This window comes from Lepidochelys olivacea, assembly GCF_965140295.1.
Source record: "Lepidochelys olivacea isolate rLepOli2 genome assembly, chromosome: 1".
In the NCBI taxonomy this organism is placed as follows: Eukaryota; Metazoa; Chordata; order Testudines; family Cheloniidae; genus Lepidochelys; species Lepidochelys olivacea.
Window position 1 is genome coordinate 18955711 of NC_140411.1, and position 25466 is coordinate 18981176.

At 45.1% G+C, this 25466-nt stretch overlaps 1 protein-coding gene across 1 annotated transcript in view; it reads right to left on the reverse strand.

The window, feature by feature from the left end:
• TENM4 (teneurin transmembrane protein 4) overlaps positions 1–25466 on the reverse strand; it is a 2254482-nt gene that overhangs the window by 424590 nt on the left and 1804426 nt on the right. The window contains exons 8-9 of the mRNA XM_084644861.1: positions 19009–19297; positions 6144–6413 (exon numbers count right to left, since the gene is read on the reverse strand). Coding sequence (XP_084500987.1) covers positions 6144–6413; positions 19009–19231 — 493 coding nt within the window. The 5' untranslated portion in view covers positions 19232–19297. The remainder of the gene's footprint in view (positions 1–6143; positions 6414–19008; positions 19298–25466) is intronic.

Consider the following 25466-nt stretch of genomic DNA (forward strand, 5'->3'; position numbering starts at 1 on the left):
CAGCATCTCCCCTATTCATGGTCATCATCTGGGCTTCCATGACTGAGAACAGCTTCATGGACCACAAGGGGGGTATTATAGACTGCAATATGTAGGCAGTCCCAATAGACTATTAGAATTGGTAACTGCTCTTGAAATCTTTATTTCCTGGGCTAGTATCAGAAGATGTAGGAGAAGGATCCTTTGTACTTGGTCCAAATCTCACTGAAGTCAGTGACTCCCAGTGATTTCAATGACTTTTGGATCAGGCCATTTGTTTCTCCAATTCTCCTTTGTTCCCTGCTACCCTATGCAATTTATCTTGTATCTGGCTTTTGGCCAGTTTTAATTTCGAGCTGAGATGTCTAGTTAATATAACGTCATTGCTAGGTGAACCAAGGGATGAATGACAGCCAGCAAGCCTCTAATCTTGCCTACATAATTCTGATTTATTCTTGTGTCTATCTACTCAAAAGGTATAGGAAAAGTATGAGAAACTATAGGGCATTTTTGTTTTGAAGAAAGATTTTTTTAGATCTTTTAGAAATCTCCCTACTCTGAGTATCACATTTTTGCCTATGCCATTTGAAAATGAGAGTAAACATATCTGAGGCACGCACTCATTTACTGAAAGTACTTTAGAATGCATTATTTAATTCTGAAAAAAACGATGATGATGCTACAATCAGAGTAATAGATTAACAACAGAGTGTATGAAGCCTAAAAGGAAATTAGTCAGCAAAACTTGGTAATAAAAAGAAAAGTCACCACTGATAATCAACAAGGGTATTAAGAAATAATTTGTAATGCTAAGATTACACAGTAATTCTGATGCTGCTAATTATACTAATGTATTGAATTGTATTTTGGGCCAGTGAACTGAGTCAACACGATTTGGGAAACAAGGAAATGGACACACACGCAAAATCTGAAAAAAAATTATTCCCCCTCAGAGATTCAGAATGATTTAGAAGGTGTGAATCAAGGATATAGCCACTGCTGGTATTTATGGACTACATCAGATGGATGGATAACAGACCACTGCAAGGAATGAGAAAAACCCACAAAAATAAGCACAATTTGACGTCGGTTGCCTTAGCTGCCGTAATGTAGCTCTAAAGAGAAAATGTTTGCAAAAAGCAGATGAGATTTTGATGTGTGTGGTTTGATCATCATGACAACTTTCTGATCTCATAAAGGAACAGAAACATGTACAGGAAACCTGGTGGTGGTAAATACGGCTGTGTAGCATATTGAACCAAAGATACTCGAATTTTCCCCAAGCTGGCATTCTGGCTGTTGCCCAAAAACACTTTAGATATCTCCAAATTATCTAGGACCTGATTCAAAGCCCATTGAAGTCAATAGGAGTCTTCTCACTGACTTCAGTGGACATTGGAACACACCCCTAATGACTAAATAAAAGATGTAGTTATGAGTCTTATTTAAATACCAAGGAGTCATACACAATTTCATTATTTTCTTTCAATTCAAAGGCTAGTCTTTAACTTTTTTGTCAATGATGTTTCCCCCTGCATTTATCAGCCTTTCTCACTAGCAAAAACTATACTGATTCCTACTTTGCCAAGCAATCTCTTGGATTAATTAAACGAGTACAGGTTAGGGCACTGGATGGCTCAAGGAACTGATAATGGGGATATCTAAACTTTTCACCTCCCAGTTTCCAGTAAAACTCAGTTTTGCAAAATTTTACTCACATATTCAAACAGAGTGAGCCATCTGTTTTGATGGGAAAGCAAAATATCATTTGTTTTTTCACCATCATCATCCTAGTAAGGCTGGGAGAGCAGAATTGCTCCTTGCCTGGCCAATTTTCATGAGAGCTTCGCAAAGTTTATTTAAATGCTACCCAACAGAGTAATGACTGAAAGAAAATGAATTTCTATCGAAAAGGTATTGGAACGTCTGCATGGAATGAATCAGTGTTCTTAATCTTGTCACCAAAGAGTAAGTGGCCATATCACTAGAACCACCATCACCACATTTGGCACTAATCAGCAATTTCACTAGTGGAGCCAAAAGCTAAATGAATGTTGAGATTCAACTACCCTTCCTGAACAGAACTGACCCTCTAAAGGGGTGGTGTAAGAGGAATGCTGCACTACACTGAACATATTGGATCCATTCCCTGGTTAAATTTAGGACTTTGAGCTCCAATGGTGTTATTCTGGCCCCTTTGGTGAACAAATAATTCACATGCAGTTTTTTAAAGAGGAAAAAAAAATCACACTGGTTTCGTGCATGGGTTTCTGCAGTAAAGCACAATTACATAGCCATGAGTCCAGGACACAAATTATGGATCTGGATCTGAAATCCTCCCAAGTTCAAGGGTGACTGAATCTAAGATTTTTATTTGTGCCATTCTCCAAGTCAGACAGACAAAATAATTACACTGTACCTCTTCCCCAGCACATAATAATTCCTTTGTAGACTATATCATAATTGAGCAGTTGATTCTGTACAGTATCTGGCGATGTTGAACCATTCTGAGTCATCTGATGTTACTCATCCTGCCTGTGAGCTCCTTCTGGCCTCCTGATGCTGCGCCCACACTGTTCCCCAGAGGAGATGATCACAGAGAGAAACATCAGCTCCATTTTGCACATGTATGACATTAATCAGCACTGACTAGTACTGCTAATGAAGAAGAGCTCTCTCGCACTCTCTCTATCTCATGTTTAACCACGTGCGTACCTTGCTACAGAATAACACAGAGCCAAAACTAAATCCTAATAGTTAAAAAAAAAAAACAACACCCACCATATTTATTTACCTGGACTTCTTTTCAACAGCCAGAAGCTGAAAAAAATGTCTGTTGCTTTTAAAATAGAATGGAATTCCCCTTTCACATAGACCTCTTTTAAAATGTTATCAGCCAGTTGTAGCGTAATCCTGCTCAGAATGCGCTGTAGAAAACAGTAAACTCTATCCCCAGGAAGTGGTTTCCACCTAGCGGGAAGGGAATCCATACAGACACTTCACGCTTTTTCCATTGCTACCTAGCAAAACAGTGTCCCTTCATCTCATATGCCCCGATCCAGGATTGGGACTAGTCACACGTTTAACATTAACAATGAGCTGTATTAGTGCCTTTTTGGATCGGGGCCACAGATTCCACTACAGCTCTCGTACTGACCTGACTGATGAACTCAAGATCGATCCTCTGGGGTGACCCGTGGTACGCCAACACTGCCCACACCTACATTGTGAGTGTTTGAACCTGCAGGGGAGCTTGAACTGCTCAAAACCCTAGTCTTTCACAGGATGCCCAGCTCCTGGATTCAAACCAACGGAGTTATAGGACATCCTATGGAACTGAGGCAGACAGCAGTGGAAAGGCTGGTACATCACTAAGCTAGGGAGATGCTGCAGGAGAAAGGGATAAGGAAGTTACTGACTTGTAAAGCCAAAGCCTTAGGCTAGGTCTTCACAGCAGAGATAACTCACATTCTCTACCCTGTAGCAGTTAATTCCTCCCCAGGGAGAGCAGCCACACTATAAAATAACACTAGAGCTGCACTGATGAATGGGTTAACAGCACAAACTGATCGTGTTAGTACTTAGCAAGTGCCTCTTCCTCAAGCTGTAGCCTATGCGCCTGACAGGCCAGCCAATCTGAGTTAAAAGAACCACCACTTGAGCTAAGGGTTTTGTGCATGGACAGGTCTCAAGTTCAAGGCAACAGCCAAGTTATAACTTGAGTTAACTTTGCAGCGAAGATAAGCACTTAGTCTAGCAAATGCACTTGCCTGCCTGAAAAGACTGGAACCACCGGAGTCACGGCACCTCATGGTTTTTCATGCCTGTTGCCTGCACAGGTGGTTTTGTGACTATTATACACATATCACATAACCAACACCATTGCAGCTGTCTTCCCACGGCCAAGAGGATGGATTCTGGAGGTAGTTACTAACCAAAGTAAGCCTTCTCCTCAAGTCCATTTCCTCAAGGCCACTGGCACTTGTGCAAACCTGCTTCTGAATGTGAAGAATCAAATATTTCATTTTGCAAAGACACTATTATGGCCTAACTATAAACCTGCCCAGAAGGCTTGAGATTTACAAACATTAGACATCAATATTGCGTATTTATTTTGGATAATTAATGAACATAAAAATTGCTGACATTAACCTGCAATGGAAAAACTGGTTTTAATGAACCCCATAAAACCTGCTATTCATGGCAGCCTCATAAAGCTCCATATTGAGCTCAGCTAAAGGCTATAGTTTTTATCAATACAGTCAACAATTAATATTGACTAATAAAGGTATCCTGTAAACTGAGTCATTGCATTATGTTGCTGTATACATCTCATGTCCTCTGAAACATTTCTCCCATAAATCTGGGGTTTCTCAAAATAGCCTGCTTGATAGTTTAGGATATAGAAGCCCAGTTGCCAAAGAAGAAAAACCAGCAACCTTCATATTTTCTAGACCAAACTTTTAAAGTGGCCTCAAGCAGGCTTTCATCTCTGCAACTGCAGCATTAGAGATACAAGTGAAAATGTTCCACTTTATTTGAACAAACAAGTGACGGAATGCACATAACTCAGTTGTGTTCTTTTAGGCCTGCAGATAGCCTGGTAATGGGAGTGGTCTGGTAGATATGTATATAGACATATGTGACTGTAAATCCTATCAATTTAGGGCACCAGTGCTAACATGTAACAATTTCACATGTAAGTGATTTGGATGTGCAAAGTTGCATTTGCATCAATAGAGACCACATTATGGAAGCCTGGATCAATTGTTTAATGATGTTTTGTTGAAAAACACTCTCGGAGGCTAATGTAGTTCCTCCCCCCTTTCTGTGAAAAAGACTAAACCTCGGTGGTTTGCTTTTCTTATTGGGCAAAAGTAAAAGAGAAAGCTGAAGGACAGGATTACAACTGCTCTGATACCATGGTGAGGGACGCAGTATAAGGACCGGACTACAAGAGAATGGAATTGGGATTTAAGGGTTTGGTTTGGTTTATGAAAAAAGACCTAACAGGGTGTCCAAAGTCAAGATCCCATAAGTCACCCAACAGTTCCACAGGTCACTTAGCAAAACACTAGACAACACAGCCCAAGGCTGGAACTAAAACTGCTGGTTTTGCCACTCCATTGCAAAAGCTTGCCCGCCCTAATGGGTGTGACCCTGCTGAGAATGCAGCACTTAAGGAGTAAAAAAGTACTGTAAAGATAATAAAAAAACTTATCAAACCGTTCCTTTATCCCATTAACAGAGGGTTGTTATTTTTGAGCCTTGTCTAACCTGTATCATTATCACTTAACAAAACCTTAATAGGCCTCAGCTGTAATTCTGTTGGAATTAAACAGAAAATCATGTGGGTGGCGTTCGTCTTACCCTGTCATGGTTTCCCAAGTAAAAATCATCATAATTTGTCACTACAATACTCATATCAAGAAGCATAAAGAGAAAAAACAATGCAGTCACTTCATGTCAGCCTTCTTTGCTGAGTCCAAGCTCCAGAGGGGCTAGCAGACAGCAGCTATATTAAGACACAGCAATTAAATTAAAGGTGCAAAGGCACAGGGCTGCGTGAACACTGGGGTCAAACCACAATTCTATAAAAATTCTCTCTCCTTCCCACATGGACTAGCAGAACTGCTGACCAAAAGGCTCCTACACCAACCAAGCCTACAGGAGTCTCTGCAGTTTGGGAGAGAAGGCTACAAAGATTAAAAATTCATGACCTTCAGCTTTGAGTTCCCACAAAGGAAAGATCTCTAAAAATATTTCACAGTTGCTTCCATCAGAGAGCAGCCAGCCTATTTCCATAAACCAGCTACTGTCAAGGAACCAGACAGGAAGGGAGGAAAACTATCGGCCCAGAAATCTGCACAAGAGATAAGCATGGAGGGAAGAGAGATTTCAATGCTTTTTGTCTGAAACGCTCCTATGAAGAGCAAATAGGGTATTACACAGCCACTTACTGATCTCCAGTTCTGTGATGAATAAGTAGGAGCCTCTCTAGCAGTTCATTAATGAATATTTTGCACGGCAGAGCAAAAGGCCACACCCTGGGATGATTAAGAGCATTTTCCTCCCTTCTCCTGGCCGGATCAAAAATCAAGGCAGATTAAAATTGGACAATGAAGAGTGGCGTTTGTGAAGGCCTATCTGGAGTTGTCACTTACCAGTTTCAGTGTTTTCGTGTTCCGTATCGGTGAGCGTGAGGTTGGAGTTGGCTCGGCTTGAGAGACAGGAGCTGCGGCCTGACTTGGTATTGCGTCCCCAGAGCCTCACCGGGTGCTCTGGCGACATGACGACATCTGCCTCAGTGTCAGCATCTGAGCCAGCACTGATGGAGTAGCCGCAGTGAGGCAGCCCTATATCAGTCCTGTATAAAGTCCCGTGTGTGGGCATGGCGTCGTCGAGGCCCAGCTCTCGCAAAGAGAAGTTGGCTCCTAGGAGAGAACACAGAATTGTGGTTTTTAATCAAACTGGAATATTTTTTCTGTCCAGCATTTCAATGATTAGTGGATAAGCAAATGGTATAGGTTCGTAAGAACAGGTTATACAAACCCGTCAGGGATTGTCTAGCTAAATACTTAGTCCTGCCTCAGCGCAAGAGTCTAGATTAGATGAGCTACTGAGATCCCTCCCAGCCCTACTTTTCTATGATTCTATAGTCAAATGCTCTCAGCACAAGAGCAGGAGACAGCAACTCCTGAGTTCTAATCCCTTACCTGACAGTGAGTTGCTGCGTGGCCTTCGGCAAGCAACTTAGGCCCCAGTGTTCAAATCTTGCTTCTAATGTAGGATGTGTGAGCTGAGGCACTTTGGTCTTGATTGTCAGAGGTGGTGACAATCAACTGCAACTCCCATTGAAAACCAGGCCCGAGGTGTCTCAAGTCAGCCAGCCAGCAATTAAGGCACCCAAGGTGGCCACTTTTGAAAATGAGGGCCTTCCCTCTTCTACCCCAGCTTTACCATTTGAAGAATGGTGATGATATGCCTTGCCTCCCACTTCAGATATTGTGAGGATTCAGTGAGGCGTTTGAACAGTACTATGTGTATGAAAAACACTGTGAAGATATTAACTATGAGCAGTGTCACTCAAGAAGTGATGAGACTCCTGTTATTGGCCCTAACATATTACTCTGTACACCGCGGTATAATGAACAGTGAATTTTCAGTGTTAGTGAACAAAACACACGTCTCCACCATCTCACCTGTAATTTACTTTGAATAGTTATGATAACAAACACACCAGCTATTTTTCATATTCTTTCTTGTGGTTCTGGCATTTCTTGTAACTGATTTCTTTCATCTTCAGTTTCTTGGAATCTTTACTAACTCACCTGTAAATAGCTGGTTTTGTCATTTACTTTTAAAAATAAATGGCAACTAGTCCATCTTTCCCCAAGAAGAGCTGGAAAACGTTAATGGTCTTGTGGTTAAAGCACAAGACTGGGAATTGGAAGATGTGGTTTGCTTCCTGGCTGTATTACAGCCTTCCAGTGTGACATCAGACAAGTTACTTAAACTCTCTGTGCCTCAGTTTTCCCATTGGCAAAATGGGAACAATGTTCACCGTAGTAGTACAAAGTATTGCAAAGATATAAATAAATAGTGTTCACATCCACATGCATCAGGAAACCTCATCCCCAGTGAGCGAGCCAGCAAATGAGTGAAGTAGCCAAACACAAAGCACAACAACTGCTTAGCAGCACACAGCAGAACTACAGAAAAATCCTACCCAGCATTTATACAGTGCCTTACCATGTACTTTACAAATATCAGTTAAGTTAACCCATGAGAGATAGCTGAGTATTATTATCCCATTTTACAGATAAGGATAATAACAGACAGGTTAGATGACTTTCCCAAGGTGACATAGTGATAAAATTCCTGCCTCTTTGTCCCCTGCCTTTGAGTAGTAGACAATAGTGCCTCAACCGAATTTATCCAGTTTAAAAGTAAAGCGGGGGAAAGGAGGGAAGAGGGCAGTTAAGAGAATATAATCACTCCAAACAGATTTTGACCAGAACACACCTGCTCTTGGGAGAAGTAACATGGGACATTTACTGATCAGCAATGGTTAGGATTTTATTTTCCATATCCACTGATCCAACACTGTCAAATATTCCTGGAGCATTGATTCAGCGCTGACTCAGAGGTGAGTGTGCCACCCCTTGAATCATTGAAACCACATCTTGTGGGACCTATGTTTCCTTCGGAAGTCTCACCTCCGAATGCTAACCACTCTCAACCCAGCTTAGTTTATTCACTCTGACAGAATCACAGCAGAGGTTATTGGGCTGCAAATAGATGCAATTGTTTTGCTGGCTAAAAATATAACCTGAAAATGACTCCTGAGTTCACGTCTAGTTACCTGCAGAGCTTCATAATCAGTCCCAGGCAATGTGAATGGGGATTCAGTTATTAGCACTCTGTTCAGAAAGTTGTGCTGAAAAGCTGGGGAGAGCAATTAGCGGAGCAATTACTGGCTCCATTCTAATCCACATTTTTTTATTAATTTACATTCTCTTTTTTCAGCATTCAGAGACTTTAAAAGACTTTGGCATCCTGTGAATGGCCTTATCCGCACTTTGCATTTACCTGACATAATGCACCCCTGCCTTTGCTCTACAGTATGCCACAATTTGATGGATTAAAGGAATGTTTTGGACCAGTAGGGGGCATTAGACCCAGTGTCTTGGCCAAACTCCAACTTGGGTAATTATATTCTGCCTAATTAACTTCCCTTGTATTTTCACTTGGATATGGCAGTCCTCACATCCTGTTGCTATGAACTGTTATACAGCTACCATGTTTCACCTCAGAGGTGGTTAGACTTCATTTGTAGGCAAAGTGATTCTTGTGGAGGCCAATCTTGACCTCTCTGCTTAGCTGAACTCTTGGGATACGTGTGTCACGCTCTCTGGAGTGGCTCACAACTGTGAGCATCTACCTCATGGCAGTCTGTCAGAAAACAGGTCAAATACCGCAAGCTGCTGGTGTGTTCTATAATTAGATTTCACCAAGCCAGTGACAAATGTGAACTCTTGGATCATTATATCAGTCTTACCATGGAGTCACGGCCAATCCCCTTAGACACTCCAGCCTATCTTGCCACCCAGACAAACTGAATTTTGTGATAATGGTCACTTAAACAAAAAAATCACAACACATCAGGTTGTTCCCAGTCCCAAGAGACCAGCCACTTACCCCGGATCAGCTGGTACTCTGGATCTTACACCAAAGACAAAACTGACAGCCAATTCTATAATACACTAACTAAAGGTTTATTAGCTATGAAAAAAGAATGAGGGTTATTGAGAGGTTAAAGCAGGTAAAAAACATGCACAGGTGAGTCACTGTTTGTAATTCCAAACGGTGGCAGCGATGTAATAAACAGCCAGTTTCCCAAAACATCTTTTCCGTTTACCCAGATTGTCTCTGGGGATCACTGCTTTGCTTCTAGTACACTCATCTGTAAGAGTCCAAACAGTCCGGAGATGCAGGATCTTTCCTTAAATTCACACTTATCGCTTCTTCTCACAGAAAACAAGCTGACAGTGTCACCACCCACGTGGGCTTTTCTTTTGATGACGGAGCGGGGAATGCGTTTTTAGTCTTTGACCGCCAATCAACACACACAATGATCACTTCCTTTGAAATTAGCACTTTTCTGTTAAAGTTCTTCATTTGCATTCCACCAGGCTTCTTTCTCATTGGATGGGTTATTTAGTTACAGGGGTACACACAATGTAAATGTTTGCTACTACATTATAATGGGATACAGACAACTGAAAACAATGCAAGTACCATTCCACTCGTTTCCATGAAGCTTTAACACCAAATACATTTGCATACCTTTGACAATCACTTTGATCTATACTAATACACAAGACAATTGGCCTGCGGCTCTGGCATGAGCTGGCACCTGATCTGCCAGCATCACAATGTCTACACTCCAAAAAAACAACCCTCAACAACCCTGCAATAGTGAGTCTCACAGCCCAGATTGTCTGACTTGGGCTCGTGGGGCTCACGTTACAGAGCTAAAAATAGTGTAGACATCCCTGCTCAGGCTGAAGCCCAGGCTTTGAGACACTCCAGCTTTGCCAAGTTTCAGAGCCCAAACTTCAGCCCAAACAGAAACATCTACACTGCTCTTTTTAGCTCTGTAGTGCAAATCCCGTGAGCCCAAGTCAGTTGACCCAGGCTTTGGGCCTTGTTGCCAGGTTTGTTTGGGTTTTTTGTAGTGTAATGTACCTTTGATGACTTCAAACTCTCTCTGGAAATAGTTTGTACACTAACTTAGAAAAGCACTATCAGAAGTTCTATAATAAATCTAAGATGGTTCTAATTATTACAGCCACCAAATTTTATTGGGGCAGAAAAACCTGTCTCATTATTTTTTATTGTCAAAAGGGGCTAAGAGCAAAACCCCGTATCTAAACTCAGGTTGCAGATCCCTGTTCACATGGGAGTTCTCAGCTCCTATTTGTTTCTCCAATGATTTGAATTTGAACACATTAACCTAGAGACAGCTGTGTCTCGGGCTGGACTGTGAAACATTATGTTCAGGTGCATTTGGTTCTGCTCATTAGAGAGATACCAAATACCACTCTGGACCTTGACTTTGGATCCAGGGCTGAGTTTTGCTCCCATCCCTACTATAAAGCCATGTTAAAGCTTGTGATTTCCCTCAAGTTTCCATTTGTTGATGTTATGCAAAACTGGCCAAAACAACTAACAGCACTGTTCTAAGCTGTATTCTGGCTTTTGTGGGTTACAGCTGAGCTAGCCCAACAAAAGACCCCTTCTAGCAGGTACTCTCTCCTGCAATAACCTCTGTACAGTGAATGATCCACTAACCACAGGCAGCTGGCATTTTGTTTTTTCTCTTAATAGGGAAACACCTGCTTAATTCAGTTAGCTATGGAGCTCTCAGTGGAAAGAGGGAAGGAAGGAGGGTGCACAGAAGGAGATAGAGTGATAGACCAACAAACTTGACACCAGCTCCAAATAAAAGCAGAGAAAACACCTTTCAGTGTGAGAAGAAACTAACTATGGTTCAGCTGGTTGAGGCACTATGGTCTGGAATGGTCAGAGTACATAAACTGTTTGTGAACTTCACACCTAAGTAATTAACTAAAATAGATTAAGCTTTCTGACAGAGTTGACAGGCAGGGATACTCGTGGCTCAGATGCGCCACCAAACCTTGGGAGCCAGCTCAGAGAGCACAGAACAAGCCTGTGATAAATTATTCCAGATACCACTGCTGTGCTATCATACCGGAGAACATGCACTCCTGTTCCACAGCCTCAACAGCAAGTGGACTTGAATGACTGATATAACAGATGTAACTGCATCTCCCCTCTCCACCCCACCAGCTCTGCCTTTGGTCCAGACCCCAGAGTAAGGATTAAGCCTACGCTCTACAGCTCACCAGACAGTTGAGTCCTTTTTTTTTTTTGCCCCCACATTGCAGATTTTAGTCCACTTATCAATGATCACAAGTCCCCCTCCCTCCTGTAACAATCCACACTCAACAACCTCAAACACATCAATGAGCAGCTTGATTGATGCTCTCCAGCAACAGCAACTCATAAATTATGAAAAATGACTGCTACAATTAACTGAAAATCAAATTTATTTGCAATAAACAGCATGAGACACATCGATTTTCATATTCTATGCTCAGTATAGCCTTTTAAACTGGGAGAACTCAAGTCAATAAAAGGAAGATAATAAATATATAAAACTTTTTTATTCAGGTCTGGTCTATTTTTTGCTATGCTGACTTGCGCTGTTTGCTTTCTTGGCACACTCACTCTGGGTAAAACCATTTAAATGTTGACTAGTTTATTTACTGAATTTATTTGGTCAGTTTGAAATGTTTCCCTCCTCTCTGCCCCCTCGTCCAGCTCTAGAAAAAAAATCACTTTGCCTTATTTGTATCAAGCAAAAATGTCACAAGCTAATAGAGCGATGTCTTCAGCTAGTGTAAATCAGTGAAGCTCCACCAAAGTCAACAGAATTACACTGATTTAACCAACTGAAAATCCATAAAAACTATGGGCTAATTTTTATAATTAGCTAGGCCAATCATAGAGCTAAGGAGATAGGAAATTTCAAGCACAGAGGAAAAGAAAGAAAATTATTTATAAAAAAAATCGGTTACTGACCTTCCGTAAATATTGTTCTTCGAGATGCGTTGTTCATGTCCATACCACGTTAGGTGTGTATATGCTGTGTGAACCATTGCCGGAGATTTTTCCCTTGGTGGTGTCCATCAGGCCCACTCTAGTGCCCTCTGGTGCCATGCACTTATGTGCCAGTACAAGCCGTGCTGCCCGCCCTGCACCCTCTCAGTTCCTTCTTGCAGGATAACTCTGACAGAGCGGCAGGACGGTGGGTTGTGAAACAGACATCTCGAAGAACAACAGTTACGGAAGGTCAGTAACTGTTTTTTCTTCTTTGAGCGCTTGGTCATGTCCATTCCACATTAGGTGGACTCAGAGTTCATGGACATGAGTACTGCAACATTCCTTGCCCCAACCTGGTGTCATCTCGAGTCTGCTGGGTAATGGCGTAGGGGGATGAGAAGCTACGCACCGACGACCTGGGCCAGAAATGCTGTTGAAGAGACTTGAGCTCTTGTGGAATGAGTGGTCAAGATGGCAGGTACTGGAACATTTGTCTGCTCGTAGCATGCTTGATTACAGGAGGTTATCCAGTAGGCTTTTTATCCTCTCTGCTATTGACACAAAGGGTTGTGTGGATCTGCAAAACGATTTAGTCCTCTCCATGTAGAAGGCGAGGGCATGCCTAACATCCGATGAGTGAAGTCGCCGCTCTTCTGAATTCTGGTGTGGCTTCATGAAGAAGACTGGCAAGAAAGTGGCTTGGTTGCCATGGAAGTGCAAGGCCATTTTGGCAGGAAGGGCAGAGGGGGGCACAGTTTAATCTTGTCCTTAAAGAACACCATGTACAAGGGTTCTGATGGAAGTGCCCTGAGGTCAGGGACGCTTCTGGCTGAGGTAATTGCGATCAGGAAGGCAACCTTGCAGGAGAAAAAGAGCAGAAGACACAATGCCAGCGGCTCAAAGGGAGAGCCTGTGAGTTTGGATAGGACCAAGTTCAAATCCCACGGGGGAATCAGTTCGCGAACCTGAGGGCAAAGTCTCTCTAACCCCTTAAGAAAGTGGATTGTCATCTCATGAGAGAAAACTGACCTACCACCCTCTGGTGGGTGGAAGGCCAAAACTGCTGCTAGATGCACCTTGATAGATGTGAGGGCCAGACCTTGTTGTTTTAGGTGGAACAAGTAGTCCAGAATAGACTGAAGGGAAGATCGAGTCACAGAAAGGCCTTGTTGGGACGACGATATTGAGAAAGCTTCCATTTGGCGAGGTAGATAGCCCTAGTGGACAGTTTCTTACTACTCAGCAAGACCTGTTGAACTTGCTGTAAACAGGCTTGCTCCTCTGGGTTCAGCAATGGAGCTTCCATGCGGTCAGGTGAAGGGAGCTGAGGTTTGGGTGGAGTAAATGGCTGTGATCTTCCGAGAGCGGTTCCGGGCAGTGTAGGAACAGTACCGAGGGTGCTACTGATAAATCTAGCGGCATGACGAACCAGTGTTGGCATGGCCACGCCAGGGCTATAAGAATAACTCTCGCCTTCTCCCATTTGATTTTTAGAAGGACCTTGTGTACCAGAGGAACTGGAGGAAATGCATAGAATAGGAGTACTGACCATGGAAGCAGGATGACATCTGAAAGGGAGCCCAGCTTGTGCCTATGCAGCCAGCAAAACTGTTGGCATTTCCTTTTCTGCTTGGTCGCAAACAGATCTCCTTGGGGAGAGCCCCACCTTCAGAAGATGAACCTGGTGACCTCTGGGAGAAAGGAGCACTTGTGCTGAAAGAAGAAAGATCTGCTGAGGTGATCTGCCAGGATGTTCTGGGCTCCCAGAAGATGAGAAGCCTCGAGGTGGATATAGTGCTTCATGCAGAAGTCCTCTAGACAGATGGCCTCATGACACAGGGCAGAGGAGCACACTCCTCCCTGCTTGTTGATTTTGTCTGTCAGTGCTTACACTACTTTGCCTGTGAACTGGGGAAGAAACACTTGGCAAGCTAAGCTGACAGAACTGATCTCCCTGATGTTTATATGCAAGGAAAGCTCTTCCTGGGACCATAGGCCCTGTGTTCTGAGGCAATCAAGGTGGGCTCCCCAACCTAGGAGTGAAGCATCCAACACTAGGGACACTGACTGCTGGGGGGTGACAAAGGGAACGCCCACCACTGCTGACTGGGGGGCCTTCCACCAGTTGAGGGAGGCAAGGATTGGGGCTGGAACAGCAAGTACTGAGTCCAAGTGGTGTCTGTTTGGTGAGTACACTGAAGCTAACCACATCTGCAGGAGCCTGAGATGGTGGCCTTGAATGCCAGACCATGTAAGTGCACGCGGCCATATGTCCCAGGAACTTGAGGAAAACCCAGGCTGTTGTGACTGGGTGGACCTTGGTCATGGATATCAGATCCGACATTGTCTGGAATCGAGCCTCTGGAAGGAAGACTCTGACCTGGGTCAAGTCGAGCACTGCCCCAATAAACTCTATTCTCTGTACTGAATGAGAGTTGACTTTTGTTTGTTTATCAACAGGCTCAGGGCTTGGAAGGTGGCTTGGACCTGATGCTGTTCTTTACTTGGGCCTCTGAGCAACTCTTGATCAGCCAGTTGTTGAGGTACGGGTAGATTTGAATGCCTCGCCTTAAGATAAAGGTTGCTACCAGCGCTATGCATTTAGTAAAAACCTGGGGGCTGCAGATAGGCCGAAAGGGAGAATGATGAATTGGTAATGAGTCTGGTTTCCTATGAACCGGAGAAATCTTCTGTGGCCAAGGAAGATGGAAAAGTGACAGTAAGCGTCCATCAAGTGGAGGGCAGCATACCAGTCCCCTGGATCCAGGGAGGGGATGATGGAGGCCAGGAGAGGAAGAGGTCTGCACTGGAGAAGGGGCTTCTTCCTCTTCTTCAGCCTCAACTACCTCCATGGGGTTCATGTCCTGTGTATTGGTACCAGGTTCGGTACTGGAGTCAAAGTCCAGTGCCGAGCAGAGTGGTGAAGAGGCCCTCCTCTCGGAAGCAACCAAGTATGACTGCTGAGAAGATGAGCCCAGTACCAGGAGAACGGATTCCAGAATGGCCATTGCATAGGTCACTGTCCACCAGGTACTGGTGGGGGGACCCGCACCAGGGTCGGGTGGCATGTAAGATAGCTACCAGTCTTCTTTGGATGAATGTAGAGCTCCATCTTGGACTCAGATGAAGAATCTTCCTGAGGTAACCACAGGGGAGCGGTACACCTGACTTCCGATGATTATTGTCAAGGGTCCGGGTAGAGGTGCTGGACTGGGGACGATCTCCTAGAAGAAAACAGGGGGGCTTGCCCCTGGAAGGTATTGAAGGTCCAGTTGTGGTGAAGGAACTCAGAGCACCATGCTCTCTCCTGCTCGTGCTGGTTGGAGCCAACAGTTGTCTCATCGGAGTCGGTGGTACTGGGAGCAATAATAAGTCCCTGGCCACTGCAGAGGTTTCCAGGGTTGAAGGCACCGTGATTCCACTGGTGCCACAATGACTTTCTGGCATCGGCGGGGGGTCCTGCACTGGACTCAACATTCTGGGAGAAGTTGATGGTGCCACCATGGGACTGGGGGTGGAGGAGTGGCCCGACAAAGGTTGCACTCTACTGCTTTCCCCTTGCTTGCCTTTCTTCGGCACCAGTGAGTGCCCTCTTTTTATGTTTCTTCTCAGTACCGGACATGGAGAATGGTGCCGGGATATGCGCGGTGTCAGAAGAGCACTTTGCACTGAGATCAAAGTGCTTGATGCCGAATCTGAGTGGCTTGGCTTTGAATCCAATCTAAGAGCATCTTCCATTAGGATAACCCTCAGTCAAGCCTCTCAGTCTTTCTTTGTATGAGGCTTAAAGTCCTGACAAAGCTGACAGCGCTCCCAGACACTTCAGACAACTGCAGTGCCAAAGGAGGAACAAGGTTTGAAGCCCAGGGACTGTGTGTGGGGGGAGTATGCCTGGCCCAAGGGGCAAAGGGAGTCCCTCAATGATAAAGGAGGGGTTCTAACTATCTATACTAGTATTATTTACAATATTTACACTTCAATTAAACTAAGACTAATAAACTGGGATACAGAGAAGAAACCACTGAAAAAAGCCTTGCTGAAGCAAGAGTTGTTGCTCCAGCAATCATCATGGGCGGTGTCCACGTCCAAATATAAAGGGAAGATTAACCACCTTTCTGTATACAGTGCTATAAAATCCCTCCTGGCCAGAGGCAAAACCCTTTCACCTGTAAAGGGTTAAGAAACTAAGATAACCTTGCTGGCACCTGGCCCAAAATGACCAATGAGGGGACAAGATACTTTCAAATCTGGAGTGGGGGGAACAAAGGGTTTGTCTGTCTGTATGATGCTTTTGCCGGGAACAGATCAGGAGTGCAGCCTTACAACTCCTGTTAAGTTAGTAAGTAATCTAGCTAGACATGCGTTAGATTTCCTTTTGTTTAATGGCTGGTAAAATAAGCTCTGCTGGACGGAATGTATCTTCCTGTTTTTGTGTCTTTTTGTAACTTAAGGTTTTGCCTAGAGGGATTCTCTATGTTTTGAATCTGATTACCCTGTAAGGTATTTACCATCCTGATTTTACAGAGGTGATTCTTTTACCTTTTCTTTAATTAAAATTCTTCTTTTAAGAACCTGATTGCTTTTTCATTGTTCTTAAGATCCAAGGGTTTGGGTCTGTGTTCACCTGTACAAATTGGTGAGGATTCTTATCAAGCCTTCCCCAGGAAAGGGGGTATCGGGCTTGGGGGGATATTCTGGGGGAAGACGTCTCCAAGTGGGCTCTTTTCCTGTTCTTTGTTTAAAATGCTTGTTGGTGGAAGCATAGGATTCAAGGACAAGGCAAAGTTTGTACCTTGGGGAAGTTTTAACTGCAGCTGGTAAGAATAATCTTAGGGGGTCTTTCATGCAGGTCCCCATATCTGTACCCTAGAGTTCAGAGTGGGGAAGGAACCTTGATACGTGATAAGAAGGAACTGAGAGGGTGCAAGGTCGGCAACACCCCTTATACTGGTGCATATGTGTGCAGCACCAAAGGGCGCTAGAGCCAGCTCAATGGATACCACTGAGGGAAAACTCTTCAGCAATGGTGCACACACACCTAACAGGGAATGAACATGAGCAAGCACGCAAAGAAGAAGGACAAAATCTGTAGGTGCAGTGTGCTCTAATGGTTAGAGAAGGCAAGTAGGAGTCTGGACTCCTAGGATCTGTTCCTGCCTCTGCAACCTTATGCAGGTCACTTAACATCATTTTGACTCAGTTTAGCTATATCTACCTGTAGAACAGATTTAATAACCTAACAGGTCTTTCTTTTGCCTGTAAACTTCATAGATATTTAGAGACAGAGAAGTGTTTTGAGATCCTAGCTTGGCGGACGCTATATAATTGCTAAGTATGATTTAGTTAGTTATGCCGCTTGCAAGTTCTCTGCAGAACAAAGAGCATGACTACGGGCACATGCGTATAATATCAGATTTGCATGCAATATTGTGATAGTTTCACACATAAATTAGATGTGTGAAGTTGTGGAGATGGCATCCACTTTTGAGAATCTGGCCCTACAAGTAACGCTCCGTGTTTGTCACGGAGGTAATGGAAGTCACGGATTCCATGACTTTCCGTGACTCCATGACTTCTGCAGCCGCCGGTGCACCTGGGCCGGGAGCCGCCTGAGCAGCTTGGGCAGCCGCTGGGCCAGGCCCACCAGCCACTGCTGGGGAAGTCTCGGGCCCTCCCGCACCCTAGCAGCAGCAGTTTGGGTGTGGGGGGGCTCAGGGCTGGGGGTTGGGGTGCAAGGTAGTGCTTACCTGGGGGCCGCGGAGGCTCCCTGGAAGGGCGACAGGAACTCTCCTCTGTCAGGTCCTAGTTCCACGTGCTGCCTCTGCCTGCAGGAACCATCCCTGCAGCTCCCATTGTCCTCGGTTCCCGGCCAATGGGAGCTGCAGAACCGGGGCTTGCGGTGGAGAGGAGGCAGCATGTGGAGCTAGGGTCCCCACTTCCCAGGAGCTGGGTACGGAGCCTGCCCCAGCCCACCCACCCCCCACAGCACCCCCCAAGCACCTGCACTCCCCCTCCCCCGAGCACCCACGGTGCCCCCCCGGGCCGTGCCCCCAGCACCTGTGGCATCGCCCCCGTCCCCAGCACCTACAGCGCCCCCAGGGTTACCCTCCCGATCTGCCACCCGCCTCCCCACGTTTTAGTCGGGGTATATAGTAAAAGTCATGAACAGGTCACGGGCCGTGAATTTTTGTTTACTGCCCGCGACCTACCCATGACTTTTACTAGAAATACCCATGACTACAACGTAGCCTGAGTTGTAAGTAGAGCAGGGTGTACTAACAGCAGCCTATAACAATCTTTCTGTTCATCATTTGCACTACTGCATGTTCCATTTCACTTTAGCTGCCCATTTCACACTTTCCGAGATTGACAAAAAACCGTGTTTCTTCCAGCCTAAGACTGTCTGGGCTCCACTGTTGACTGTGTAGTATCTGTGTGCAACCCATGCTCACACAGTATGGCTCGTTGTCTCCCTCTAATGGCTAGAGCATGTAAAGATGTTTATGCTACTCCTTCCATGCTACTGAACCTGGTCTTTCAGTTCAGGGAATAGATGCTTATGCTCAAGAGGTCCCAGGTTCAGTCACTGCCACCACATTGTCCAGGGATGTCATTACCCATGCATATCATAGGCAGAGGCTTTCCTTCCAACAAAGCCACGTTGATCTTCCTCTAGTGTTTTCTCTCATTGCTCTGTGCAATGTCTTAAAGGCATTCCTCTGTGCGTGTCTCAGAACGCTTTATAGCTTTGAGTTATTCCCTCACCTACCTCTGGACCTCAGCATAGAGTTGATTAACTCACACTGCTTACAGCAGCACCTGATGAAATGTACTTACCCGTTCGGCAGAATTCATCAGCCTCCTGGTGCACCATGTCTTTGACCCGATTGCTGTAGGTCAGCCTGGAGTCTTGATCGTAAGCCTTCAGCGTCTCACTGGAGCTGTAGGACTTTTGCGGTATTTTGCTGTCTTCGCTCTCTGCCGAGGAGCTAGTGTAGCGTCGCTCGGTGTCACGGCGCCTGGTCAGAGATCGGTATGGTTTTCTCTCTTTCACATCCATGGCACTTTTGTCTGCGTCTTCAACATTAAAGTAACAGTGTTTGTGTGGTGATCAGATTGGAATAATCTGAAAGAGAATATAAAAGAGAGGTGACCTGAGTTCATCCCATTAGACAGCGAAGAGTTGGGTTTTTTAGTTTCAGCTTTTTATTCAGTCTTACAATATGCAAAGGAAAGGGTATCTAATGGACCACTGGGAACTCACTTATAACAACTACTGATAAAAGGAAAGTATCAGTTATCTGTGTCCCAATCCATGCCTTGTACCTCTTGTTTATAATGGCAGTTACTAAAAGAACTGCTGCTAGGCACAGCAATAAAATAAATAAACAAATAAATACTTTTTAAAAACCAACCATTTGTTCCTAGCATTAGTATGTTTCAAATGTGAACGTGGCTGAGATTTTCAAAAGTGATCAGCAATTTTGGTTGCCTCGTTTTTAGTGCAGCCCACTTCTAAACCCCTTACAGGAACCTAATTTTCAGAAAGCATTGAGCACTTAAGCTCTGAAAATTCGCTTCCGGCACACTGCCCTGCTAGTAGAAGCCTCCTGATGTACCTGCTCTGTGGACATTCTAATTCAGAGTCCAGGCTGTCAGTTTGGCCCATGTCACCAGCTCTCAGCTTACTATTACATACATAAAAATGATACAATGTGTATTTTGTTGGTATCTAGGTAATAGTCCTCGCCCTAGTCCTCCGTCAGGTCTATTCTATAAATCCAGACCTCATCGTAAATAACAAATCTGCACTGCAAACTGAAACTTTACTTCTGAACATCCTCATGACGGTTCCCTTTTAAAGTAATCATTACTCCCTTCTGCTAGTTTGGGACACCTAAAAAAAAGGAGGCACCCATATTCTTAGTCACATTTGTATATATGGGTCTATATTTTAAGAGGGTCTTTATGGAGTATTTTAGGTTAGAGAGACTGACTAGGAGAGAAAAAGAGCAAGAAAACAAGCCACCCGAGTGCTGGGGAGTGGAAGAATGAAGTGTGAGTTTTAGAAGGAGCCCAGACAAAGATGTCTGTGGAGGCAGATGCTCCTCTTCACTTCCTTATTTGAAATGTTGTTATGGTACTGAGTGAAGTTGAGAAGCTGCAAATAGGAGAGGGTACCACTGCTTCATAGCTACGTAAGTGTGGATGTTGTTCCTCTCACTATGCCAGACAGAATATATATGCACAAGCACAAGGGGGCACGCGCACACATACAAGAGAAACTGGTATGAGAAATAAACACGAAAAATATTTTGTCAAAAGACTTAATTATTGAAGTAGATCAGCTTTTCACTGTAATAAAATTACTTGCAACATTATTTACAGGGGGCAATAAATCAATGCATATTGTTGCAATGGCTGTAGAATATGTCTCTATGTTTCCAGACTGGTTTACTGTGCTCAAGAGAAACCAAATATTGAAGACAGGCGTACGCAATTATGGCCTGATGTACTCTGGAGCTGAGCATCACATCTCACACTATATACAATAGGCACTGAAGATGAACCTCGGTATATCAGGCCAAGAGTGGTTAATAAAGACCCACTCATTTCCCTTTATTTTTTGAGAGCAAAGGAAAGACAAATAAATACCTCTCATTTCCAAGGCTTGCCATACTGAGTTTAACATACTTCTTAAATCAAAACATACTGTGGCTTACACTCAGTTTGGTATTTATTGCAAGATTAAAAGAGTGAATGGAAATATTTAATTATTATTTAGAAGGGGCAAAAGTCAATCAAAATCAAAGTCTTTGCACTGAGGGAAAACCTTCAGTACTAGCACTCAGGGAAAGCTTTGCGAGGGGCAGATGACAAATATTTAAACTCCAAACACTGAGGTTAACAACAAAATCCATAAAAATAAATTTAAAGCCTGACACTCCATGTTCATTTCAGCCAGTGGTGTCTAATCACTGCAACACAACTACAACCTCTTGGCCAAGACTGTATGTACTATCAGTTTAATATCTGCTCTGTGTCTTGTACTCATAGCGAAGTGGACTAGGTATAATACATAATTTATAGCTCTAACATCTGTGCTCCTGTATTGCATCCTATAGTCATGTTCTGACAACTTACAATACCAAGGCACAACCTGGTGGTTCAAAGATGGCATTTTACTGTTAGCTCACTTTCAACATCAGCAGTCCAGTGGAAGGGAGTTAGAGCCAGAGAGAGGCAACTGGATGAAGCACGCCAGTGATTGGCAGTGAAAAGGTGCATCTAGAACCAGGGAAGAAATGGGAGGACCCATCTGTGGGTCTGCCACTGTGCCTCTGTTGGAACCACATTCTGGGTTTTCCTGGCATTTAGATCCTAGACTCTATCATATTGTCGATAGTGGCTATTGTTGGTAGAGACGACTAAGGGGAGATATGACAGAGGTCTATAAAATCATGACGGGGTGAAGAAAGTAGATAAGGAAGTGTAATTTACTCCTTCTCATAACACAAGAACTAGCGGTCAGCAACTGAAATTAAGAGGCATTTAAAACAAAGTAAGTATTTTTTCACACAATGCACAGTCAACCTGTGGAACTCCTTGCCAGAGGATGTTGTGAAGGCCAAGACTATAACAGGGTTCAAAAAAGAACTAGAAAAATTCATGGAGGATAGGTCCATCAATGGCTATTAGCCAGGATGGGCAGGGATGGTGTCCCTAGACTATGTTTTCCAGGGAATGGATCACAGGATTACCTGTTCTGTTCATTCCCTCTGGGGAACCTGGCATTGGTCAGTGTTAAAAGACAGGATACTGGGCTAGATGGACCACTAGTCTGACCCAGTGTGACCGTTCTTATGAGGCCCCAATTCAGCAAAGCCCTTAAGACAAACAAAACTTTAAGCATGTGTTTAAATCCCATTGAACTCCGTGACTTAAGTTAAGCACATAGTTAAGTGCTTTGCTTAACGAGGATGGGATTACTCACCTGCTTAAAATTAAGCACGTGCTTCAGCACTTTGCTGAATCAAGACCTGAGAGGAATGAGAAATGAGGATGAGAAGTTGTCTAAAAGAAAGATGATAAACTGTAGCTCAGAGGTGGGCAAACTACAGCCCGTGGGCCACATCCAGCCCGCGGGACCCTCCTGCCTGGCCCCTGAGCTCCTGGCCCACGAGGCTAGCCCCCAGCACTTCCCCCGCTGTTTCCCCTCCCCCCGCAGCCTCAGCTCACTGCGCCGCCGGCACCAAGCTCTGGGCAGGGGGGTTGCGAGTTCCTGGGGCAGCGCAGCTGCAGAGCCTGGCCTGACCCGGTGCTCTGCGCTGCACGGTGCGTGGCCGGCTCCAGCCGGGCGGTGGAGCTGTAGTGTCGCCAGCCACCGGCGCTCCAGGCAGCGCCGTAAGGGGGCAGGGAGCAAGGGGAGGTTAGACAGAGGGCAGGGGAGTTTGGGGTGGTGGTCAGGGCTGTGGCTAGGGGTCAGGACGGTCAGAGGGCAGGGAACAGGGAGGTTGAATGGGGGCGGGGGTCACAAGGGGACAGTCAGGAATGAGAGGGGGGGTTGGATGGGGCGGAAGGGGGCAGTCAGGGGCGGGTGGTCTGGGGTCGGTCAGGGGACAGGGAGCAGGGGGTGGTGGATGGGGTAGGAGTCCCAGGGGGGCTGTCAGGGGGCGAGAAGCAGGGAGGGTCTGATAGGGGTCGGGAACCGGGCCATGCCTGGCTGTTTGGAGAGGCACAGCCTCCCCTAACCGACCCTCCATACAATTTTGGAAACCCAATGTGGCCCTCAGGCCAAAAAGTTTGCCTGTCCCTGCTGTAGCTGTACTAAAGGGGATTAAATTACACAAAGGAACATTTAGGCTGATTATCAAGAAGAATTTCCTAACTGTGTGGAATAGCTCTGCTAAGGAACTGGGGAACTCCCTTATCATTTGAGTAATTTAAAACTGTATCAGCCAAAAGCAGTGGTGGTCACACTGTAAGGAAAATTCTCCCTTGATCAGGGGATGGGGCAGATGACTTAACAGAGACTTCACTGTTGCTCACTTCAATTGTATTTCATTGTTTTCCTATTTAAAGACAAAACACTCTTTTTGCTTAAAAATAGCTATCCTTTGTTTTGACTATTATTTTATTTATATCTTTTCTTTATATGACTCTAAGGGTAAGCACTTGGCTGCAAGTCCTAGAACGGCGCAAGCTTGTTATGACTTTTATTAAAACACCTTAAAAACAGGCTCCTTCACTATAGCAGTGCTACTGGGAGATATTATAATGAACATCTAAATCCTGGTTTACAGTCCCTTGTGGGGACAAATGTGCAAGAAAAGCAGTTACCATACTGTACAAAAATGGGACGGGAGGGGAGGCTGCTTCTTGTCTAATCAAGAGTGCTGCAACAATGCCTACCGAGGGCCAGTTATTTAAAAACCTTCTATAAGGAGACTATCACATGCCAAGAAAGCTCTTCGGCACAGTCAGAATCCACAAGGTACAAACGGGGTCTGTAATTACCATCACTAACCATGAAATAGGAAACAGGAAAAAAAAGAAAAACCACCAGGAAATGGGGTGAATTCCCATCAGATGAGTTTTATATGCTTTTTCTAACAGAAAAGTGTCAAAAAACTCAAGTTTCTCATACAGTATGTCAAAATAACCCCATAAATTCGCAAACTTCACACATGAATTCCTCAGTAACACAGTGTTTGGATTCCCAGTGCATTCAGGCCTTTATAGATTTAACTTTCCTCAGCTCACTCTCTCCCTTTGCTTTTGTAAGCTGTTGCTTTCAAATACAAAGTCCCCCTCCCCCCTCCAAAAGATCATAACTGGGTTCTATTTTTTTTAAAGGAGGAACTGTTGTATTATCTGACCTAAGTGAATTTCCAGCACATCTCGTTGGATGTGCAATTACTATGATTTCATTTTTCTATTTAGGGCCAAATTCCCAGCTGATGTAGCTACGCTGTCTTCAGTAATGCCAGCAGGGAATTTGGCCCTTGGCATTTCTCTGCTACATTATTACTTTTTATCTGTTACTCTTTGTGTCTTACTTTGCCTCTGCTGAAGTCTTCATCAATGCCATCTTCACTTCACACTTTCTCCAGGCAGGCTTCCCCAGGCCCTAGCTCCCCAAGATGTACAGAATGTAAAGTAGAACAATCACGTCAGCTACATACTCTCCCACTACTTCATATCAGTATCCAGGTCAAAACTGTTCTCCATGCCTTTTGTCTCTGTCTTTCTCCCCCATTCTTGCAGTGCAACCAGCACTGACTTCTCTTCTATCCTTCCACACACTCTCTCCCCTTTGGGTACAAGAGACTTCTCTCTGCAGCCCAGTGCATTCCGGAAGAGTCTTCCTTGCTCTATGACCTTGTGGTTCTGTTCGTGTTAGGTCCTTACATCGTATTCGTCTCCCCACAACCCTTTTTCAAATCTAATCTGAAAACATCTCTCTTCTCCCTTCTTCCATGACAATTAATAGAAACTCCTACTCTTTATTTTTCAACTCTGAGGAGAATGTAACTCTGCACGGCAGTCTGGGATATTTTGTATACAGGGGTAGCAGGTTTGTAGAAATTTTAGTTGTGCCCAGAACCGGCCCCCTAAACTCCGCCCCCCTGGACCCTGGGGCAGGAGATTGGGGTGCAGGGTGCAAGCTATGGGAGGGAGTTTGGGTGCAGAAGGGGTGAGAGGTTGGGCTCTGGGAGGGAGTTTGGGTGGGGGAGGGGCTCTGGGGTACAGGCTCTGGGGTGGAGTTTGGGTGCAGGAGGGGGCTCCATGCTGGGGCAGTGGATGTGGGTGCAGGCTCTGGGCTGGGGCAAGGGGTGGGGGTGCAGGATGGGGTGAGGGGTGCAGGCTCTGGGAGGGAGTTTGGGGGCAGGAGAGGGTGTGTGGGAAGGGGGTGGTGGTGCAGGCTCTGGGGCAGAGTTTGGGGATGGAGGGGGTCTGGAGGGAGGGGGTGCAGGCTCTGGGAGGGAGTTTGGGGGTGGGAGGGGATGCGGAGGGAGGGAGTGCAGGGGTGAGGGCTGTGGGGCTGGGGGTGAGGGGTTGGGGGTGAGGGCTGTGGGGTGGGACTGGGGATGAGGGGTTCATGATGCAGGAGGGGGCACAGAGCTGGGGCAGAGGGTTAGGGTGTGGGGGGATGAGGGCTCTGTCTGGGGCTGGTGATGCGGGGTTTGGGGTGTGGGAGAGGCTCAGGGCTAGGGCAGAGGGTTGGGGTGTGTGGGGGTTGAGGACTCTGGCTGAGGGTGCAGGCTGTGGGGTGGGGCAGAGATGGGGATGAG